This window comes from Egretta garzetta, unplaced genomic scaffold, assembly GCF_000687185.1.
Source record: "Egretta garzetta isolate BGI_Z169 unplaced genomic scaffold, ASM68718v1 scaffold172, whole genome shotgun sequence".
NCBI lineage: Eukaryota > Metazoa > Chordata > Aves > Pelecaniformes > Ardeidae > Egretta > Egretta garzetta.
Window position 1 is genome coordinate 1425365 of NW_009258951.1, and position 17752 is coordinate 1443116.

The window sequence follows — 17752 nt, forward strand, 5'->3', positions numbered from 1 at the left end:
GCTGAGGCCGGTGGGGAGTGCGTGGGCCGCACGCTGCTTTTTTTGGCCGTCTTCCTGCGCTCCGGTTGGGGTCTGTGCCCCTGCCCTTGCTTTTTTGTGGGGTTTTTGTTTGTTTGTTTGGGTTTTTTAATTTCAGAGCACGGCGGGTAGGAGGGGTGGTCACTCCAGCCGATCCCATAGCCCTTCGGGAGTCTATGACTTTCCCTGTATTTACAGAACAAAACGTTTTCTTGTTAGTGGATATTCTGGGGGGAAAACACCTTGTCTGCCATCACAGCTCGTAAAGTGGATTCACTTAGGAGTTAGCCCGGACCTAGATCCACAAGTCCTTGTTTTTTAATGGTATGCGAAGTGTGTTCCACCCAGCAAAGAAACTCGTGCTTTGGATTTTGTTAGAGAAAAATTGGTGAAAACTGGTTTTGTAATTTTATGTAAGAGTTGAGAATTTAATATGTTCTTTGTAAGGTACTACGGCAGGTTAAGAGCTCAAAAACCATTTCATCTGTTCTTTAATGATGAACTGGTGCCGCTGCTTTCTTTGAAGGAGACTATCTGGTGACAATTGAAGAAAAAAGCAAAGCAACTTTCCTAAGAGCGTACGTGAACTGGAGATGCATGTCTGCAGGGAGCTCTCGTGTTTGTGTTCGGATGGTCGGTCACAAGATGGAAGAGTCATACAGTGAAACCTTAAAAGAACAGATGTCAATTGTGGAAATGCCACTTTCAGATCCTCCGCTGTGCATTTCGTGCTGTCCTGTAAATGGAGATCTTCTAGTGGGCTGCAAAAATAAACTAGTCTTGTTCTGTTTGAAATACCTGGTCATAAACCAGAATTTGACTGTGTTAGACTTTGAACGCTCCTTAATTTTACACATTGACAATCTCAGGTGAAGTTGCATTTTGTGCCAGACATATAGCCATAACAACAGAGCTGGATGTTCTGATCCTGAAACTGGAACTGGTCCAGCAAAGTGCAGACAGGACAGAGCAATGTGCACACAGGGTTAATACGCTAGAAAACCCTGTGGGTGGAGGTAAGTGCAGAAATTATTTTCTTTTTGTTTGCAAGATTCTGCTAACTGATTCCTGTTAGTCTCAGAGCAGGCTCAGACAACGTCATTGCCCTTCAGAAAATATTTCCAGATCATCTTAGGACTACCAGCTGAATATCCTAGTGCATGAAAAGTTGTACCACCCGCAGCTGGAGGTAACACTTAACACAAATATGCCATCATTCTGCAGACACTTTCAGGATAGTGCAACCTCTCCAGACACAGAATTAGGTCTCTGTTTTGGGGTGCCACTATGGGCCAAATCAAAGTGGTAGTAGTTCAGTGTTCTATGGTCAGAAAAATCACTCCATTGGCATCACTGCCCAAATAACTGTGTCTCTGCTAAGGGACAAGTGGGAGGCCAAATGGAAGAAGCATCTCATGAGCCTTGAAATGGACCATGCATACTGGCTTACACATTTAAGAATGCCTCTGTGACGATGCCTATGCAGTTTTGTAGCCGTTAGTAGGCTCAGAATCTGCATCAACCAGCAAATTCTCCTTTTTCAGCCCCTTGTCTTACTCAGGGGCTTGCCTTAGAATCCTAGAAATCCCAGAAATGGATCTGCTCAGTAGATTCATTCCCGTGTATTGCAAGAAATCGATCCATATGTAATCAATTCCCACCTTTCCAAAAGTACCAGATGAACAACAACAAACCTTGGGAAAATTGTAAGAAACTTAAAAGAGAAAAGGATGGTCTTTTAGAAATGAAACTGTACCTAGAAAATATTTAAAGGTAAATAACACTTGTTGGATAGGAAAAATAAAAAATTGAATGTCCTTCATTAAGTGAAGATGGATCTTAACTCAGATAATGGCATCCTGACCCTATTTGTTTTTATTACTATAAATGGAAAAGTCCAGATTACTTTCTGGGTGCTGTTAGGATTTGCTTTCCAGAACTTTAGTGAGTTCAACATAACACAACTTTGTATCATAGCTGCCTTTCCCTTAAAACCTCTCCAACCAAATGAAAACATTTTTTGGTGCCCAGGTGTTTGCAGCACAGGTTGCCTTGGACTTGCCTTGTAATGAACAGTTTACCTGTTCTTTCAGAAATCTTGACTCATAGTATTCAGACTGTTGAAGCTTAAATAAAGGATTGTTCTCATCTTCTAGCTTAGCTGTTTGCAAAATCTCATGGTTTGAGGAAGCCAATGCTAGCTAGGTAGCTCTAATTGGAGTATTTAATTGATATTGTGTCATGTCATATTTTCTTGCTGCTAAATGGAATGGTTTGAAAAATTAATACAGCATTTTCATTGTTAAGGTGTAAAAGATGAAGGCCCTTCAACACATGCTTTGCAGCTTGAATTGGATGAGTTCATCGTATGTCAGAAGCCAGTGGAACTGCTTGGGGAAGAAAGCAAGCTCTGTGAGATACCCATCACACTGGAGTCCACGGAGTTACCTACAGAAGACACAAAGTGCTTCCAAGTGCGGTATCTGCTTTTCAGGTATTACAAATATATTTTCTTCTTTATGTGTTAATTTCCTGTAAGAAACCAAAGTCAGCTCTGGCTCATGTCTTGTTGAAAGAAAAATCCCGGTAATCCTGGTATTTTGACTTCTGGGTTTTTTATAAGTTTGGGAGTGTTTTTTTGGTGTGGGTTTTTTTTTTTTGTTTGTTTGCACTGAGGAAATAATGTGGTATCAAAGAAATGCCATTTTTGAATAGAGTAGAATATTTCAGTTGGATGGGACCTGCAACGACCATCTGGTCCAATGTCCTCACCACTTCAGGGCTGACCAAAAGCTGAAGCATGACGTGAACCTGCTCATCTCACAGTTGGACAACTTTTGGCCTTGCAAATTCTAAGTTTCATTTTATCTGGGGAATGTGACTAGTTGTTAAACTAGACTAGAGCTTTAGTGGTTTTGTGGATCTAGTGATGTTTAATGTTTGCTTTCTGAGGAAGCGTTGATGTTACAGTCCAGCAGTGAATTCCAAAGCAAAGCAGGAAGAAGGATGACATATAATAGGAAAGAAAAGTAGGATGGGAGATGGCACCACGTTACATATAGCTCAGTTGAATAAAAAGAGAGGGGGGAAAAAAAGGTAAAGTTGAGGTTCAAATCAATTTCAACATGTCTTCCAGTGATCCCAAACTTTGATGTACATCTTACAGACAAACAAAGAAAGGATTTTTGGTAGCAAAAATCAAAATAGTTGATAAAAACTCAAGATAGTTGTCTCTAGCTGTGCCATGTGCTTCTTGGCATTGCCATGCTAATCGCATTAGTAGTAGGAGTGCACATTGCTGCTGAGTATTAAAACGTCAGCTATGCCTGTTATAGCTAGTGCTGTTTACTAGTCCAAAGTAGCGTGTCATAATTTCTCACTGAGGTCCCATGTTTGTTGTTTTGGATTTTTTTCTCTAGACGATTTACACCCGACCAGTCGCCTTTTGGGTTTTGTGAAGAGACGAAGTTGCACTCTGTTCAACTGCTTCCGGTATACCAGACAGGTATATGGATGTGCATGGATGCATTATGGCCTGGGTCGCAGGAGACCTGGGAAAGGAAGGAGCTTCTTCCTATATTCTGTTCTGTACACTATTTCTGTATGATTCATTTTTAAATTAAGGTCTTTCTTCCCTTTTCAACAATTTAAACTGAGCTTCTACTAACAAAAAAGTCTTTTAAGTTTCTCCATGTTTCTGCATAAACTTTGAACTATGATAGCCATTCACCACATCAAAAGAGGAAGACTAAATCAGCTTTTATCAGTTCTGTACTGATTAATTTTACATCACAAAAGAATCACTCTTTACATTGCATGAATAAAATTATCCTCGGTGTTACAAGAAGATACTAGGCTGCCCCTCATTAGTCAACAGTGGAAATCAGAGTAGTAAACCATAATAATCATTAAGATACGGGTTACCTGTCTGCCAGGCTTTTAATCAATACTGCAAGGGATGAATGCATCTTTTAGGGGTTCACTAATACACACTAGCTCGAGCCCCAACAGACCCATGGGAAAAATCACTGTTGTATATTATCAATCGGCTTTACTGACTGCTGACCCAGTTTGTGGTTGTTGTCTGTCTGCTGAGTAGCAAAGCCTCATTTAAATTGCAGCTGACTCAAGAGAGTGAGTTACTTCCGTTTAACTCCAGCTATCTCATGTTCTTTTGTGATTTACAGTCTTTGACAAGAGGGTCTGTAGAATCTGAACACAGCCTTTACCTACCAAAGCAGCTTTATAAATAAGTTCTGCCATATCCAGACTTCCTTTCCCTTAAGTGAGGACCTGTATTTTGGTGCACTGCATCTCTGGATGAGGACTCATCCAAGCTCACAAGTAGTTGTCTAAGATCAGGCTGACCACTCAATCCATGGATGCTTAGTTGTCATGAATCTGCCAGGACTCTGAGATGCTGTTGCATCTGTAGAAGTTCTTCACTTGGTGGTCCAGCCACACTTTTGTTAAAAATACCTCCAAATGAGATAACATGGCGTACAAATGTTAACCTGTGCACTGACCTGACCTGTACGCTGATCTTCATATAGTTCTTTTTCTCTTCACTAGCTACTAACGAAACCAGTCTGCAACCTGGGCAGGTTGGATAGTATCTTTTAGGCATCAGGCTTGCAAAGGAATTGCCAGGTTTTGATTTATGAGGTCTATAAAATGCCTTTCTTATTGTTGCATCTAGGAAGTTCTGTGACAGCCCATGAGGAAACTGAGAACAAGCGAGAACTACTGAGTCTCTTTTGCTTTTTCTCTTTGCCTCATGTTGGATATCTCTACTCTGTCGGGAAGTTAGTAGAACTGATTTCTACTTACCAATATTCAGAGAAGTCGGAGCAGGCAGTTCTCACTCCGCAGTTCCTGCACGTCATTACAAGGTACTACCTTTATGATTTTGTTGATATTATTACTACGTTTCTCTATGCTGCTGCCTTCCCCCCCCCCCGATATGTCCTTCATAGCCTCCTGGAACTCTCTGGGTAGGCTCATGTGATAGTGCACCATGCCCTCCTGCTTAGACTTCAAGGCCCATTTCTATGAAGGAAAAAGATCTGATTCTTTGTAGTCTTGGCTACTTGATTTTTGCAAGTCTTCATCTTTTTCCTTTATCGTTGTGGTTTCTTCTTTCCCTCTAGTGAGAACCTGCAGTGTTTCACAGTGCGGTGCAGTGCTGCAGCAGCTCGTGATGAGGATCCATATATTGATACAACCATGAAGGTGCACCTCTCTTTTTCTATTTAAAAGAACGGGGTAGTAGTATGGCACTTAGTTTTCTTATGTTTCCTTCTGAAATCCTGTTAGTTTCCATTGGCTGAACCAATAAATAACATCCAAAATTAATATTTTGCTTCAGTCTGTGGCGTGTTGTATTTTAATGGTCTACAAATGTCTCAATGAAACAACCTATTATTGCCATTTAAGATGCTAGACCATTAATAGAATGTTTTCAAAAACATCAAAAGCTATAAAATCACTTAAATTTTAAACTAAATTCCATGCTTGCCTGTATAAATCTGAATGAAGGGTGCAGAGTTTTCCCTTATTGTAGCTGATGATGTTTCTCTCTCAGGTGTACTTCAAAAACCAGTGTTTGTAAGAGGAGTGTAGTCACTTGAAAAAGTCTGCTACCAGATGCTTAGTGCATGGTTTTTTAGGAGGAGGGCTTTTGATCCTTGGAGATGTAGACTTTTTGCCTTCCTGAAACTGCTTACCAGTAAAGATCTGTTGAATAGTAAAGATTGGGATATATGTTAATAAAAATACCAGGAAAGGTAGACTGAAGTGTATTTTAAGTTAGCATCCAAGGATTTCTTTTGAGCATGTAGACAGCAGACAACAGAAATTACAGAACACTCACTTTCCTTTATAGGCTTGTCCACCTGTCACACTGGATGTCTGCACATTAAGAATGCAGCTTTTTATAGGACCAAGAGCTATCTGTCATTTCAAAAACCATATAATACTTTTGACTAAGGCAGATACGGAAGATATTACTGAAAGAAGAAAGCCTACAAGAAGGACGCTGTAAGGATTTGTGTCTTTTGGGGAGGTGTTATTTATAGTTCCGTGTACAGTGCTGAATTTGTGGGTGTTGGAGCTGAAGAGAGGTTCCTCTGTGGAAAAACTGTTTGGAAATAATTCCCTAGTTAGTGCATGAGAACAGAAATGAAGCTTGTTTTTTTCCCCCATTCTACTGTATTAACTGACATAGAAGAAATGAGGGTAGGGTCACAAATGTTTAAAATCAACCTAATAAATTACTCAAAATTGTAAAAAACTTAATTTTCATAAGTACTGTTGAAATATCATTACTAAGAATGTATCTGCTACTGAGAAAAAAAAATATTTATCTTGAGAAACAAAAATATATAGGAATCCCAAAGCTACAGGCTAACAAAATGTTTTGTAGCACAAAATGAAACTGTCTTACATTTGGCTCAGGGTTCTTTCCAAGAAAATTTATGAACATCACTGCAGTAATCCAAGATAAAAGAAGGTTTGATCTTCGGCCCAAGATATTCTTATAGCATGTATGTAGCCAGGGGGATTTGTGACTTTTTATCTATTTCTCTGAGAACTGCTGTTCCCATTCTTTTTTGAGGGCTTTTCATAAACCAGCTAAACAGCTGTTCTAAAACAGTTATTCAGAAATCGTGTTTATGGAATTCAGTTAAAAAAGTGGGACAGCTATAGTAGATTGAAGAGTTATTTGAACCAGTAATTTCTTAAAGCCTAGACCAGACATTATTCAGGAGAAGATGAGGATAAGCCCATCAAAGACAATGCTAATTCAACATACTGTGGTGTTCCAAAGATTACAGTTGGCATTTGAGGAATATGTGCGTATTGCCTTCTGTAAAGAACGTAAGTTGAACAAATATTAATCTACTTAACACCATCATTTGAAAATAAAGATGGAAATATCCCAGAACAGTTAAAACCAAAAATCAAAAATGACAGCAAAAAGAGTCTGTGTTTTCCTACAGTGTTTGAACCTTAGGGCATTACAGACTGAGCCAATGTGTCAGACTAAAAGCATTCAAATATTTTTCTACGCCATGTCTTGGCAAACACTTCAATAGAGCTGCAGGGGCAAACATGCAGTAGGTCCTTACAGAAAGTAAGTAAACGTCTTGGCTAATTTGAATTACTTATCTTCATGTAAGTATCTGATACTGCCTGATATTAAGCCTGGGATAAGAAGTAGTAGATAGTTTTGATGATGTTCCTGGTGTATGAACGTGCCTATCCCTGTTTTGTTATTAGCCATTGTGACTTAAATTCACAACTTAACTCTCACGCATTTACTAGCTATTAAATGCAAACATACCTATTTATGCATTTAAATTATCAAGTGGGGGGGGTCTTTTTGGCTGCATAGTGTTTATTTGGACACTGACAACTCAACTTTTTTCCTTCTCTCTAGCTCCAGAAAAGCTGACAGCATCAAATCCAGAACAAATTCTGAGTCAGAGCCTGGTTGGAATTTATATATTATAAACACTGTTTCAACCATTCAGCTTTACAGAGAAATGGTATTGCCCAACTCCTGCTTTTGTTGTACTGTTAATTAATTTCCAATGCATGTCATTGCTGAATATAATGAAACGTATTTCTCATGAATAGCCCATAATCCTAATTCAAATGGCTGCTGCCCTCATTAGAATTGTTCCTGTATGTTCTTAATTTTTGCCAGCAGCCTAAGTATGTCCTGTGTCTGTTCTAGGTAGATTATAGCAGAACTTACGAAAATGTAAAAACTGAGAGTTGCATCCATCTTCTAAGTGAGGCTCACTTACTGGTCAGAGGAGCTATGATGGACCCTACTTTCCTTAAATCAGATGAGAAAGAAGAACTTCTGAGAGCATTCCAAGAAAGTTGTGCCTTCTTAGGAGACTGCTACAGCAGGTATGTTTTAGGTGTCAAAGTGATGTAGGTGAGCTTTTGTTTCCAATATTGTATCCTTAAACTGAAAACCCATCATTCTTTGCTGGTTTATGTTAGTACTGCATACATAATATAAATCTTTACATTCTACGAAAACAGCTTCATCTAGTCATCTCTTCAGTATCTGGTTGTCTTTATTGCCACTGAACACAGAATATAACGTTGCGTTGAATATGAGCTATGTATTTACAGCTACTGGTGTCTCTGCAACTTCATTTGATGTATTATTTTAGTTCTTACAAACAGTGATGGCAAAAGTGTTTCCCTTGGTTATTTTGTTCTTTTTTTCTTCCTCTCTGTTGCCTTCAGGTTTGACACAAAGGATTACCACCTTGCTTTGCCATACTACAGAATGTCAGGTTTATCCATGACTGAAGTTTTAGAGAGACTAGTTTCAGAAGGTGATGAAATACAGACGTATGAGAGAGGATTTATATTTTACTTAAGTCACTCTCTTAATGAAGACTTAAATGAAGAATTAAGTAAGGTAGAAACAAGGTTTTTTTTTCTTAATCTGTTTAGTTCTGATTTTAAGAACTGTGTATCAAATTTTAATTAAACTCCCTTGGAAAATGCTGAGCTGCTTATTCAGTTTTACAGTTCTTTTTCACATGGTTTTTATTTTCCCATTTTTGTTGACAAAATAGCAAAGACCACCTGTGATGCTTTGGGCCTCTTTCAAGCATCATATTAGGGGTTTGGCTATCATGATGCACGCTGCTAATGATCTGGTTCCCACGTGCACACAGGGACACTTCTATTGTAGGAAAGCTCTGCCTCAATTTTCTTTCATCTCCCATTTCTGTAACAAAACAAACGGCTTCTTTGAACATTGCCAAATTGTATAGGTTGGTAAAATCAGTTCACTGTGGTGGTGGATGTTCTCCTAGCACCCTAGAATATGGGTTGAGCCCCTGCCGGTTAGAGATCTTTTACCAGTAGGGAGGAAAGAGGCAGGAAAGACACTGTGATTTGATAGCTAACCTGTACTTGTCTGTTCTATAAAAAAAACCAAAACAAACAAAAAAAACCCCAAATAAGACCCTACAATACTTAAATGTGCAATAGAAGCCTGTATATCTGGAAAGGTCTAAACTGCCAAATGGCTTTTATTTTAATAGGAATCAGCAAATAAAGTTCTCCAGATATTCTATCTTGCTGACCCTGTGCAGCTGCCTCACATCCTCAGCAGCCCCTGCATGAGAAATGTATGTCCTTTGACAGCTGTGAAGTATCTTCAGAAAGTAGAAAAGATTATGCCATCAGTGGTCCTGACACTTACTAAGGCTTTCATGGCTCTGAAAATGGGAGACCTGACGATGTATGAACACGAGATGGACTCTTACAAGGAGGTAAAGTACGCTGAAAGTATGAGCTATTCACACGTTGCAAAGCCCAGGTCAGTAGGTTTGGCTTGTAGTTGTATTTTACAGTAGAAGAAACTTCCAGTTGCTCCTCTTCTTCCTGATATGCTGTATGGGCTCCACTGAATGTCTGCAGTAACAGTAGAACCGAGGGCTGGCATGCACTGGGACGGTACTGTTTGCCCTGCAGGTAGGGCAGTCTTATCTTGGCAAAGCCTTACCAAATAAACAAAAGTTTTGAAGCTGTTAATTCTTGATAAATTAAATGCTGATTACTGGGGTGTAACAAGCTCTGTGGAGCCAGTGCTCTTCAGCAGTATGGCAGGGTTGTATAGTAGCATTTTTACACCCGTCCAGGTGTAATGAATACATGATATGCCCATGAAAACACCATCTGTATGCAAACAGCCCTTATAAAATTGCTCTTGAAGCAGAATGTCTATGGTGTACACAAACTAAAGTTTCTATATACAATTTCCTGTGCTTTTTTAATGTGGAATCAAAGCACTCAACCCTTATTAAGATCAGATCAGAACCTACTTCAGTGCTATCAGAATAAGAATTCCACATCAGTGGGGGAAAAGCATTAGTGAAGCAATCTCTGCATTGATGCCCATATGTGGTTTTGGACTGAAACCAGTCTGTAAATTACTACTTGTTGAGGTTGATCAGGACTATTGAATATTGAAAGGTGACAGAGCTTGAAACAAAGACGCTTTCTGAGAGCGAGATATTGGAGGTCTAAAAACTTCTGAAATAAACTGATGGCTGTTCCAAAGTTAGATATCTTGCTTTGATAGGAGAAGTCCTGGAGAGCTTTCAAAGGCAGCAGTTTTTGAATTGCAAGGTGGGAACTGTGGAGAGTTGTTTCAACAGTGATACTCAGCACCGCCTGCTTTCTAACCATTGGCAGCACGATCAAGTGAAGTTGCCATGTTGTGAGCAAATATATACATTATATACATTCCACTGCATGGATGTTATTTAGAGAATAAGATGGCTGGGGTTTGGCTGTTGGGTTTTTTGTTGTTTGTTTTTTCCTCTTTTTAATCTGGCCTATTAAAAAAATGTTATCTTGCACCTCACCTTTAAAAAGCATTTTGTTGCAAAGTGGAAAAAATAACACTTTCAGAAAGATAAAGAAAGGAAGATAGTTTGCATGCATAGCAGGGTGAGATCTGAATTTTCCTCTGAGGTCTGTCTTATATTTCCTGTGTAATTAGTTTAATCTGTTTAAGCATCATTTCCCCACTGTCTTTAAAGTGGAAATAGTATCTTGTCATGCTTGCCTTCAAAAGCACCCAGATACCCAGAAACAACTTACTGTTGCACATAGTACAGCACATTTTGATCATTGTTTTAGGGGCATTTTCAAAATAAAAATCATACTTTAGCAAAGTAGTCTACTGACATTTCAGCCAGTGATTTTTCCAAACACTGTGTGTATTGAATGTCTTAGGTTTCTTAGGGAAATGTACCTTTCTGATGTGCACAGTAACTTCAGATTTCAACAGCACGTTACTTTCAGTGTTTAGGCAAATGGCTGACTGCTGAGGAGCCACTGCTCCGGCACACGGTTTGGAGCTCAGTCTCTGGAGAGCTGTTCTACAAATTATAGAAAGGATTTATTTCCTTTTCCTGACTTTCCTTCATTTCATCTGTCTAAACTTCACTGCGTGAGGAAATACTGAGTTTGCTGAGTTGAATCATACGTGGATGGAATTCTTTACCTGATAGATTTCTGACTCTGTTTGTAGACAATACTGGCTTGTGGCTTCATTGGGCAACCAAAACTCTTGAGACAGCATAAGGAAGGCATTGTTATTCCAACTGAGTTTGCTGTTCACCTGAAGGAGATGCAGCCTGGTTTACTGGTGGCTGCCGCTGTGGCTTTACATGAGAACAGTAAAATGGAACTGGAAGAAGCAGATACCTTTTTCAAGGTTGGCCTGTGATCATTTTTTTGCTTCTATTTTTCTCATAGTGATGTTGTTACGGGTAAGCAAAGCAGCCTTGGTTGCTCCTTCATTCACATTTTAGCATTTCTTCAGAAAGAGGGAGATGAGGGTTGGATATATTCCAGTCACGATAGATGACTACTGAATCAGAAACTGGACCTTCTGGAAAGAATACTGATCAAATCAAGCAAAAAAAAAAAAAAGAAATCCATTAAGTTCTTTGTTTTGACCCTGTCATTTGAATGGAGAATACCCTGATCTCAGAGATCTTTCAATGGCTTCCTAGTAATTGGGCTCCCTAAGGCTAATGAAATTTAATAGAATTGAGATATATCACTTCCATAGGCTCCTTTTGAAGGAATCATTAAGACTGAAACATACTTCTAAGGAATAAGACTTAAATATTAAGGTATATAATGTTTAATGTTCTGATGTTCTTTATAAATTTCTGAAAGAAGAGTGGGTCTCTGCAGTTTATGAGAAGAAAGATAAATAGAATAGTCTTTCTGGTGTCACTGAAGTTCTCTTTATTTGGATTGGGAATAGACAAATCTTTTTTCTTTTCTCTATGGTGAATAACATTGTTTGGATTAAAACCATGTATTCTTCAGTGTAGGTATGTTGCAATCTTAACGTCTGTTACCACGTGACCTGTATCAGAAATAACCGAGTCATGAAACTCAAACTAGAACAAGTGTTGTTTAAAGCCAGTTGGAAGCCAAGTAAAAGTCCTTTTCGCTGACGCACCAGACCTTAAAGCATCTCCCTTGTGGATCCTACCATTATACCCAGCTGAGCTACACAGCATCTCTTATCATGGCTTTTAAATCCTTCTTTCAAAGACACCTGCTTGGCTGTTGGCATACAGAAAATCCTCTAAATTAGCAGTCTGTAAATACTTGCTGACAGTGTGCTGACATTTCTGGCAGTGAAGAAGAAATCTATTGTTTAGAATTGATTACCTTAAAATCATTCCATGCACTTTTTACTTTGCCTAGCACTGTGTTATGTAGAATCACATCCATTAGAAATATATCAAGACAAAAAAGGAACCAAAATTCTGCTTCTAGTAAAAGTTAAAAGCTTCCCCTGGTCTCTTCAACTTCTGCTACTAATAATTACCATGGCCTGTGCTAACTTGCTGTCTTCTAACGTTTTTGTTCTTAGATGTTGTGTAGCAGCAGTGAAAACACTATTCCTCAGCTCTTGGTGGATTTCTGGGAAGCTCTTCTTGTAGTGTGCTCTCAGGAAGAAATTCTTCAGGAGCTTTTATTGAGGGTTACTTCTCAGTATGTTTGGAGAATATCAAAGAAGCAACTTCCTGAGACTAAGCCGTTGAAAACAGCAGAGGATCTGGTAAGTGCACCACTCAGAGGAAGTTTTATGACTGCATCATCCCTCCAAAATCTATACAAATACTTCCCTTAGTACTTTAATTCTAGACAGTTTATCTCTTCAAAGAAGCGAGACTGAAAGCAAACAAGGTAGTGTGCAGTTACCAGATAGGTATTGCTGGCTCTGGGGGGTCCTGCTCTTGGGGACCTTTGCAAATGCCTTCCAACAGGAATCTCGGCTCTGGGCAGAAATAAGGGCTAAAAATAAATAATGAGAAGTTTGTCAAGTGGAGTGTTTGCAATTTTGCAAAGCTGCCTAAATGAGACAAATGTGTGAACGATGAATTTTGAAGTATTCTGAATGGGAAATCTGAAATACAGAATTAAATAGAAGTTTCCAGTTTCTTTGTTACTAAATTGTATGAACCAGAACAACGAGTAGCTGCTGTTCTAGATTGTGCTATTTGAGAGTAAAATTTTCTTCACTTGTGGTGGGTTTCATGTAGAACTGTCACTAACAGAAACAATTCTTCTTTTGCAACTTGATTTTTTTCTCGTATAGATAAACTCCTGTAATCATTTTGGGTTGATTTTCCCGTGGGTAACTTCAATAATGTCAATGGCATCTCCATCTGATAAAGATTACAGTGAAGATATCTCAAAACTACAGGTATGAAATCCTTCAATCTCACTGTTTACAGCTTAGATGCATTCTGCAAATGTTCACGTACGTATGAACGACTTCCGCTCGCAGACTGCCCTCCTCCTTCCCCCCCAGGTTATCCATGTTGAACTAAAAGGGCCCGTTGAAATGATGGAAGAAAAAAATACTGAAGATATGTCGATAACAAACTGCATTTGCAGTCCATGCTAAACTTGCTTTCTCAGTTTTCAGTAATGTTTATTAAAGGGAATATTATTTCAAAATTATTCTGATAATTAAGGGCTTCTGTTTTAGAAGCTTCTGGTTTAGGTTATGGTTAGCATTTTTTTTGCAAGGTTTGCCTTAAATCCAAACAATACTTTTCCTTCTTGTCTTCAGTCTCTTTTATGTAGTCAGTCAGTCAATGTAGCTTCAGCTCTGCCTATCCTGGAGCCCCTGACAGAGGCTGGCAGCATTGGCCTCACCGTCCATGTTCTCTGCAACACCCGTCTAGGCAAGTACGAGGAAGCGCTTGACCAGCTTCTCAAAAAGTGTCCTGATGTAGCTGTATTATACGCTCAGCATGAGCTGAAAGACGACAATCGGGTGAGCTGCTTTCGTTAAAGTTGTTCAGTTTTTTTGCTTTGGGTTTTTTTTTTCCACCTGAAATGCTGTTGTGTACAGATGGACTCTGGGTAGATCAAGTAGCCCAGCTTTCAGAAAAAGTAAATTGCTTAGCTTGCTTTGAACCTCCTGCTTGGCATTTAAATTCCATAACTCAGTCCCCACTGATTTTATTGGAATATATTTTTTTCCCCCAGTTTCTTCTGTGACTTACTGTATTCATTCTAGTAAATTTAAAGCGTAGTCTTTTCAGATGGCAGAGTGCCTCAGAAAAAGGAGAGTAATGTGTTCTTTTTCCACTGTAAATGAAAAAGAAGCTAGTTTCTCACTAATCAGTGTTCTAAATTGTTTGACAGTGTTGTATAATGTGAGATTTCAGCGATAAGGTAACTGATAAGAGATCATGGCCCTTCAAGTAAACCCACACTTAAATATGTTCTTCCTGTGTTCTAGTGACATCATCTGACCTTGTAACATCAGAATGGTACTGGGGCATTAATGGAGAGATTATGTTCTTTATGTCCCATTTTCCCCTTAGGCCTCTGTGCAGTTTTAATTTTGGAACTGATTTTATTTCAGTGTTCCAGGAGTACAGGAGTTTACTTCACAGCTACTCAATTAATTGTACACAGTTTTGCTGGCCAGAGTCATTTTTTGGTGGCAAAGGTGATCCTCTACTGGATGGATGAACTCCGTTTAAAACCAGATCTGTGCTTTTTATTCAGATCTTGAAAATAGTTTCTTTGGTTGTCTCCCCTGGTAGTTATGGAGTTGAATGTGAGGTTGCAGTACTGCATCGGAACACGGGTGGAAGAAAAGAGTTACCACGTTTGAAAAAGAAGGAGAGAAATCCCTTCCCCTCTTTCCATTCTTACCAACAAAATTATACACAAAACGTAATTCACTCCTGCAGCTGCTGGAAGTAGATTAGGTCAGGAGACAGCACAGCGTTCTTACAGGAATGCTGTTCACCACTTCACATGGAGGTGTTTGGAGGGAAAAAAAACCACCCTTAATTTTCTGACTGCATCAGTCTTGCTAATTATGTGACTTTTTCCTCTTAAACTTTTATCTATAGAGGCACTAGGGGGCACTGTGTAAAAATTGTCGACTATAAACAGTTCACACTGAAAATTGAAAATACGATGTGAAACCCACTGCATTCCAAAGCATTATATAAATTAACTATTGAGTTCATCGTAACCTACCTATATTTGTACACATCTGACCTTAGTTCAAGTGTTATTTTTAGCAGGTCTCTTGTACTCTTAATTGCAGTCCTTGTTAATTTTTGCTTCTGCTGTGGATTGTTGTGGATTAGGCTGTGTGGTGGACCAAGCTGCTTCCTGAGCTTTGCAAGAGAACCAGACTTACTGGAAATGACTGCCCTGTTCTTACTTCATCGCTGAAAGGTAAATCAATTGATTGCAACTCAACTTCAGAAGCCTTTGTACGTCTTACGATGTTCTAAATGCTGTTCAGGGTAAGGCCTACTGGTGTGATAATCTGATAAAAAAAGGGGGACATTTTTCTATGGTTAAAGCTAATACAGCTCAGCAGGCTTTCTAGTATTAACTCAGGATTCTGCAACATATAAAACTCAGGGCATTCATTTTGTATTGAAAACAGTTAAATTGTGGGAATCAAATTGTTTCTATACAGATGAAGAACATAAACCATTAAAAAACCCTTAATAAATAGAACTAACAGGTAGAAATTGGTTTTTTTCCCTAGGCTTAGTCACTGTATGGTTCTAAGCAATGCCAGCTAACTATGGATAACCCAGTGGGTATTGAAGATTAGGTCATAGACTGAAAAAAACCATGATGTGTTACTACTAGAAGCAGAGAAACCAACCGTGGTAGTTGATGTAGTCCTATCGTTACGTGTTTGGAGGAAGTCAGTAATATTGTGTATAGCTGAGGGGCCAGTGTATTTGTTTTGACAGAATAAGAAAATTGAATGAAGCACATATATTTAAAAAAAATGCCAGTGTAATGCCTGAGGGCAGAAAAACAGCATCATGGGGTTGCGTTGTGCAGCACAGGTTGCCATGTTCTATCGTAAAGTTCTAGTTTCTAATGTTAGTGGTTTTTCTTTTGAAATATTGCAGAAATACTGTTCTCATGCAGTAACTGTGCTGTAATCGCTTAAGAATGTAATGTTAAGCAGCTTGGTCTGAGAAGCTGCTTGCAGAACATCCCATTTCGCAGACAATGCTGAGTTAGGGAACTGGTACAGATTTCTAGGGCTTCCTTTGCATTTACTACAGAAGATGTGAAGTACTAGATCAGACTTCCGTAGGTGTTGGTGCCACACGTAGACCTGGTGAGCCAAGGCAGAAGTATGGTTTTAATCTAAGACATAATTTCACCTTACTTTTGAGATTTCCTATAGTTGTATTTGCTCCCAAATGGCCGTCTCTCAAATTTCATTCCAGTTGCAATATTTTGATAATTTGATGACTTCAATTAGTAATTACATTGTTAATGTTTCTTTGTTCTAAAAGAACGTAAAATACTTAAACAAGCCTTTCTCCCCTGTTCTGAGCAGAAACTTTATCAGTTGTTGCAATGGAACTGGAACTAAGGGATTTCCTCAGTCTTCTACCAGAGGATGGAACTGCAGCATTTTTCCTGCCGCATCTTCTTCACTGCAGCCAGAAGAAGCTGCTGACCTAAACCAATGGAAATCTACTGTGCGCTCAAATACAAAGAATGCGCTGGAATAAAAACGTAAATGAAGGAAGCAGTAGAACTACATAAAAGGTACCGTGGGCCTCCCCTCGTGTAAATCGCCTTATTTCTCAGGTGAAACCTTGTGACAGCTCTTGTCTGAGGCAAACCATCTGCTTTGAAGCAAATACTGTTACACCCTGACAAAGGTCAGCAAAGCAGAATTCCTGCCAGGTGGAACAGAACGGTGGTCAGACTGGTGAGAACCCAGCTATTCACCTGTGAGGCAGGATCACTCATCTTCTCCATGAGGGTGAACTGGCCAAAACAGGTAGAAAATACAGACTGTACATTACAATTGGGCACACAGCGTTCACTGAAAGGCAGGCAGGGAGCCGGTCTTAATTCTATGTTAGCTGGATCACTGACCGAGGGAGGAGTTTGAGCTCAGGCATGTGTCTTACTGTATGAGTAAAAGTAAGTGCCTTTCTCTTCCAAGTGGAATTGGGCCCTGCTTACTTCATTTTGCCACATGGACATTCCCTTTAGTTCCAGCTAGCAAAACCAGCCAGCTGCTCTGTCATCTTACTTACGTACCCGTGCAAGTGTTACCCTGAAAATGTTTTCATTTAGTAGTTCACAAAAAAAGGCCAAAAATCAAAGAGAAAGGGAAGTGTTCCCAAGGGGAGTGGAAGATGAGGACTACCGCTTGCTTGCTGGTTTTCATTTTCTTTCTTCTCCCGCTGTACTCAGTCAGCAGACAAGTATTTGAAGCATTGCTAGGTCACAGATCCAGCTGAAAACTTATTTCTTGGAGATTGCTTGGTAAGCATCTCAGGTACTTGTGCATGTATGTACTGACGTTTGGCTGTCTTCAGTGCAGAAAACATCCTTCTATTCCTTCAGCTGGAATTCAGTCATAATAAACTGACAATGTTTATGACCTTCTTATGAATGCAGTTTGGTTTTTTGAGAATCTACCCCAAATAAAACAATGACTCCATGATCCCGTAACCATCCAAAGGCCTAATTAGCTGACATTGACTCTATCAAATCCATTTTCATTGAAGCTGTAATGTTACTTAAACCTGTAGAAGTCAGTCAGAAGAGACCATCTACATTGCAAATAAAATGTATTTAATAAAAGATAAAGAAATAATTTAATGTATCTATA

General features: G+C 39.2%; 1 protein-coding gene across 1 annotated transcript; it reads left to right on the forward strand.

The window, feature by feature from the left end:
• Window positions 1-519: 519 nt before the first annotated feature.
• HPS3 (HPS3 biogenesis of lysosomal organelles complex 2 subunit 1) lies at window positions 520-17743 on the forward strand (the record flags this gene model as incomplete). Its single annotated transcript, XM_035890035.1, is given in 17 exon segments — window positions 520-887; window positions 889-1034; window positions 2326-2512; window positions 3438-3523; window positions 4718-4910; window positions 5169-5250; window positions 5903-6057; window positions 7460-7568; window positions 7760-7941; window positions 8290-8467; window positions 9102-9332; window positions 11102-11287; window positions 12470-12658; window positions 13199-13306; window positions 13679-13885; window positions 15225-15315; window positions 16457-17743. Coding segments are annotated over 17 exon segments (2826 nt in total), but the record flags the coding sequence as incomplete, so codon positions are not given.
• Between the last annotated feature and the right edge of the window lie 9 nt (window positions 17744-17752).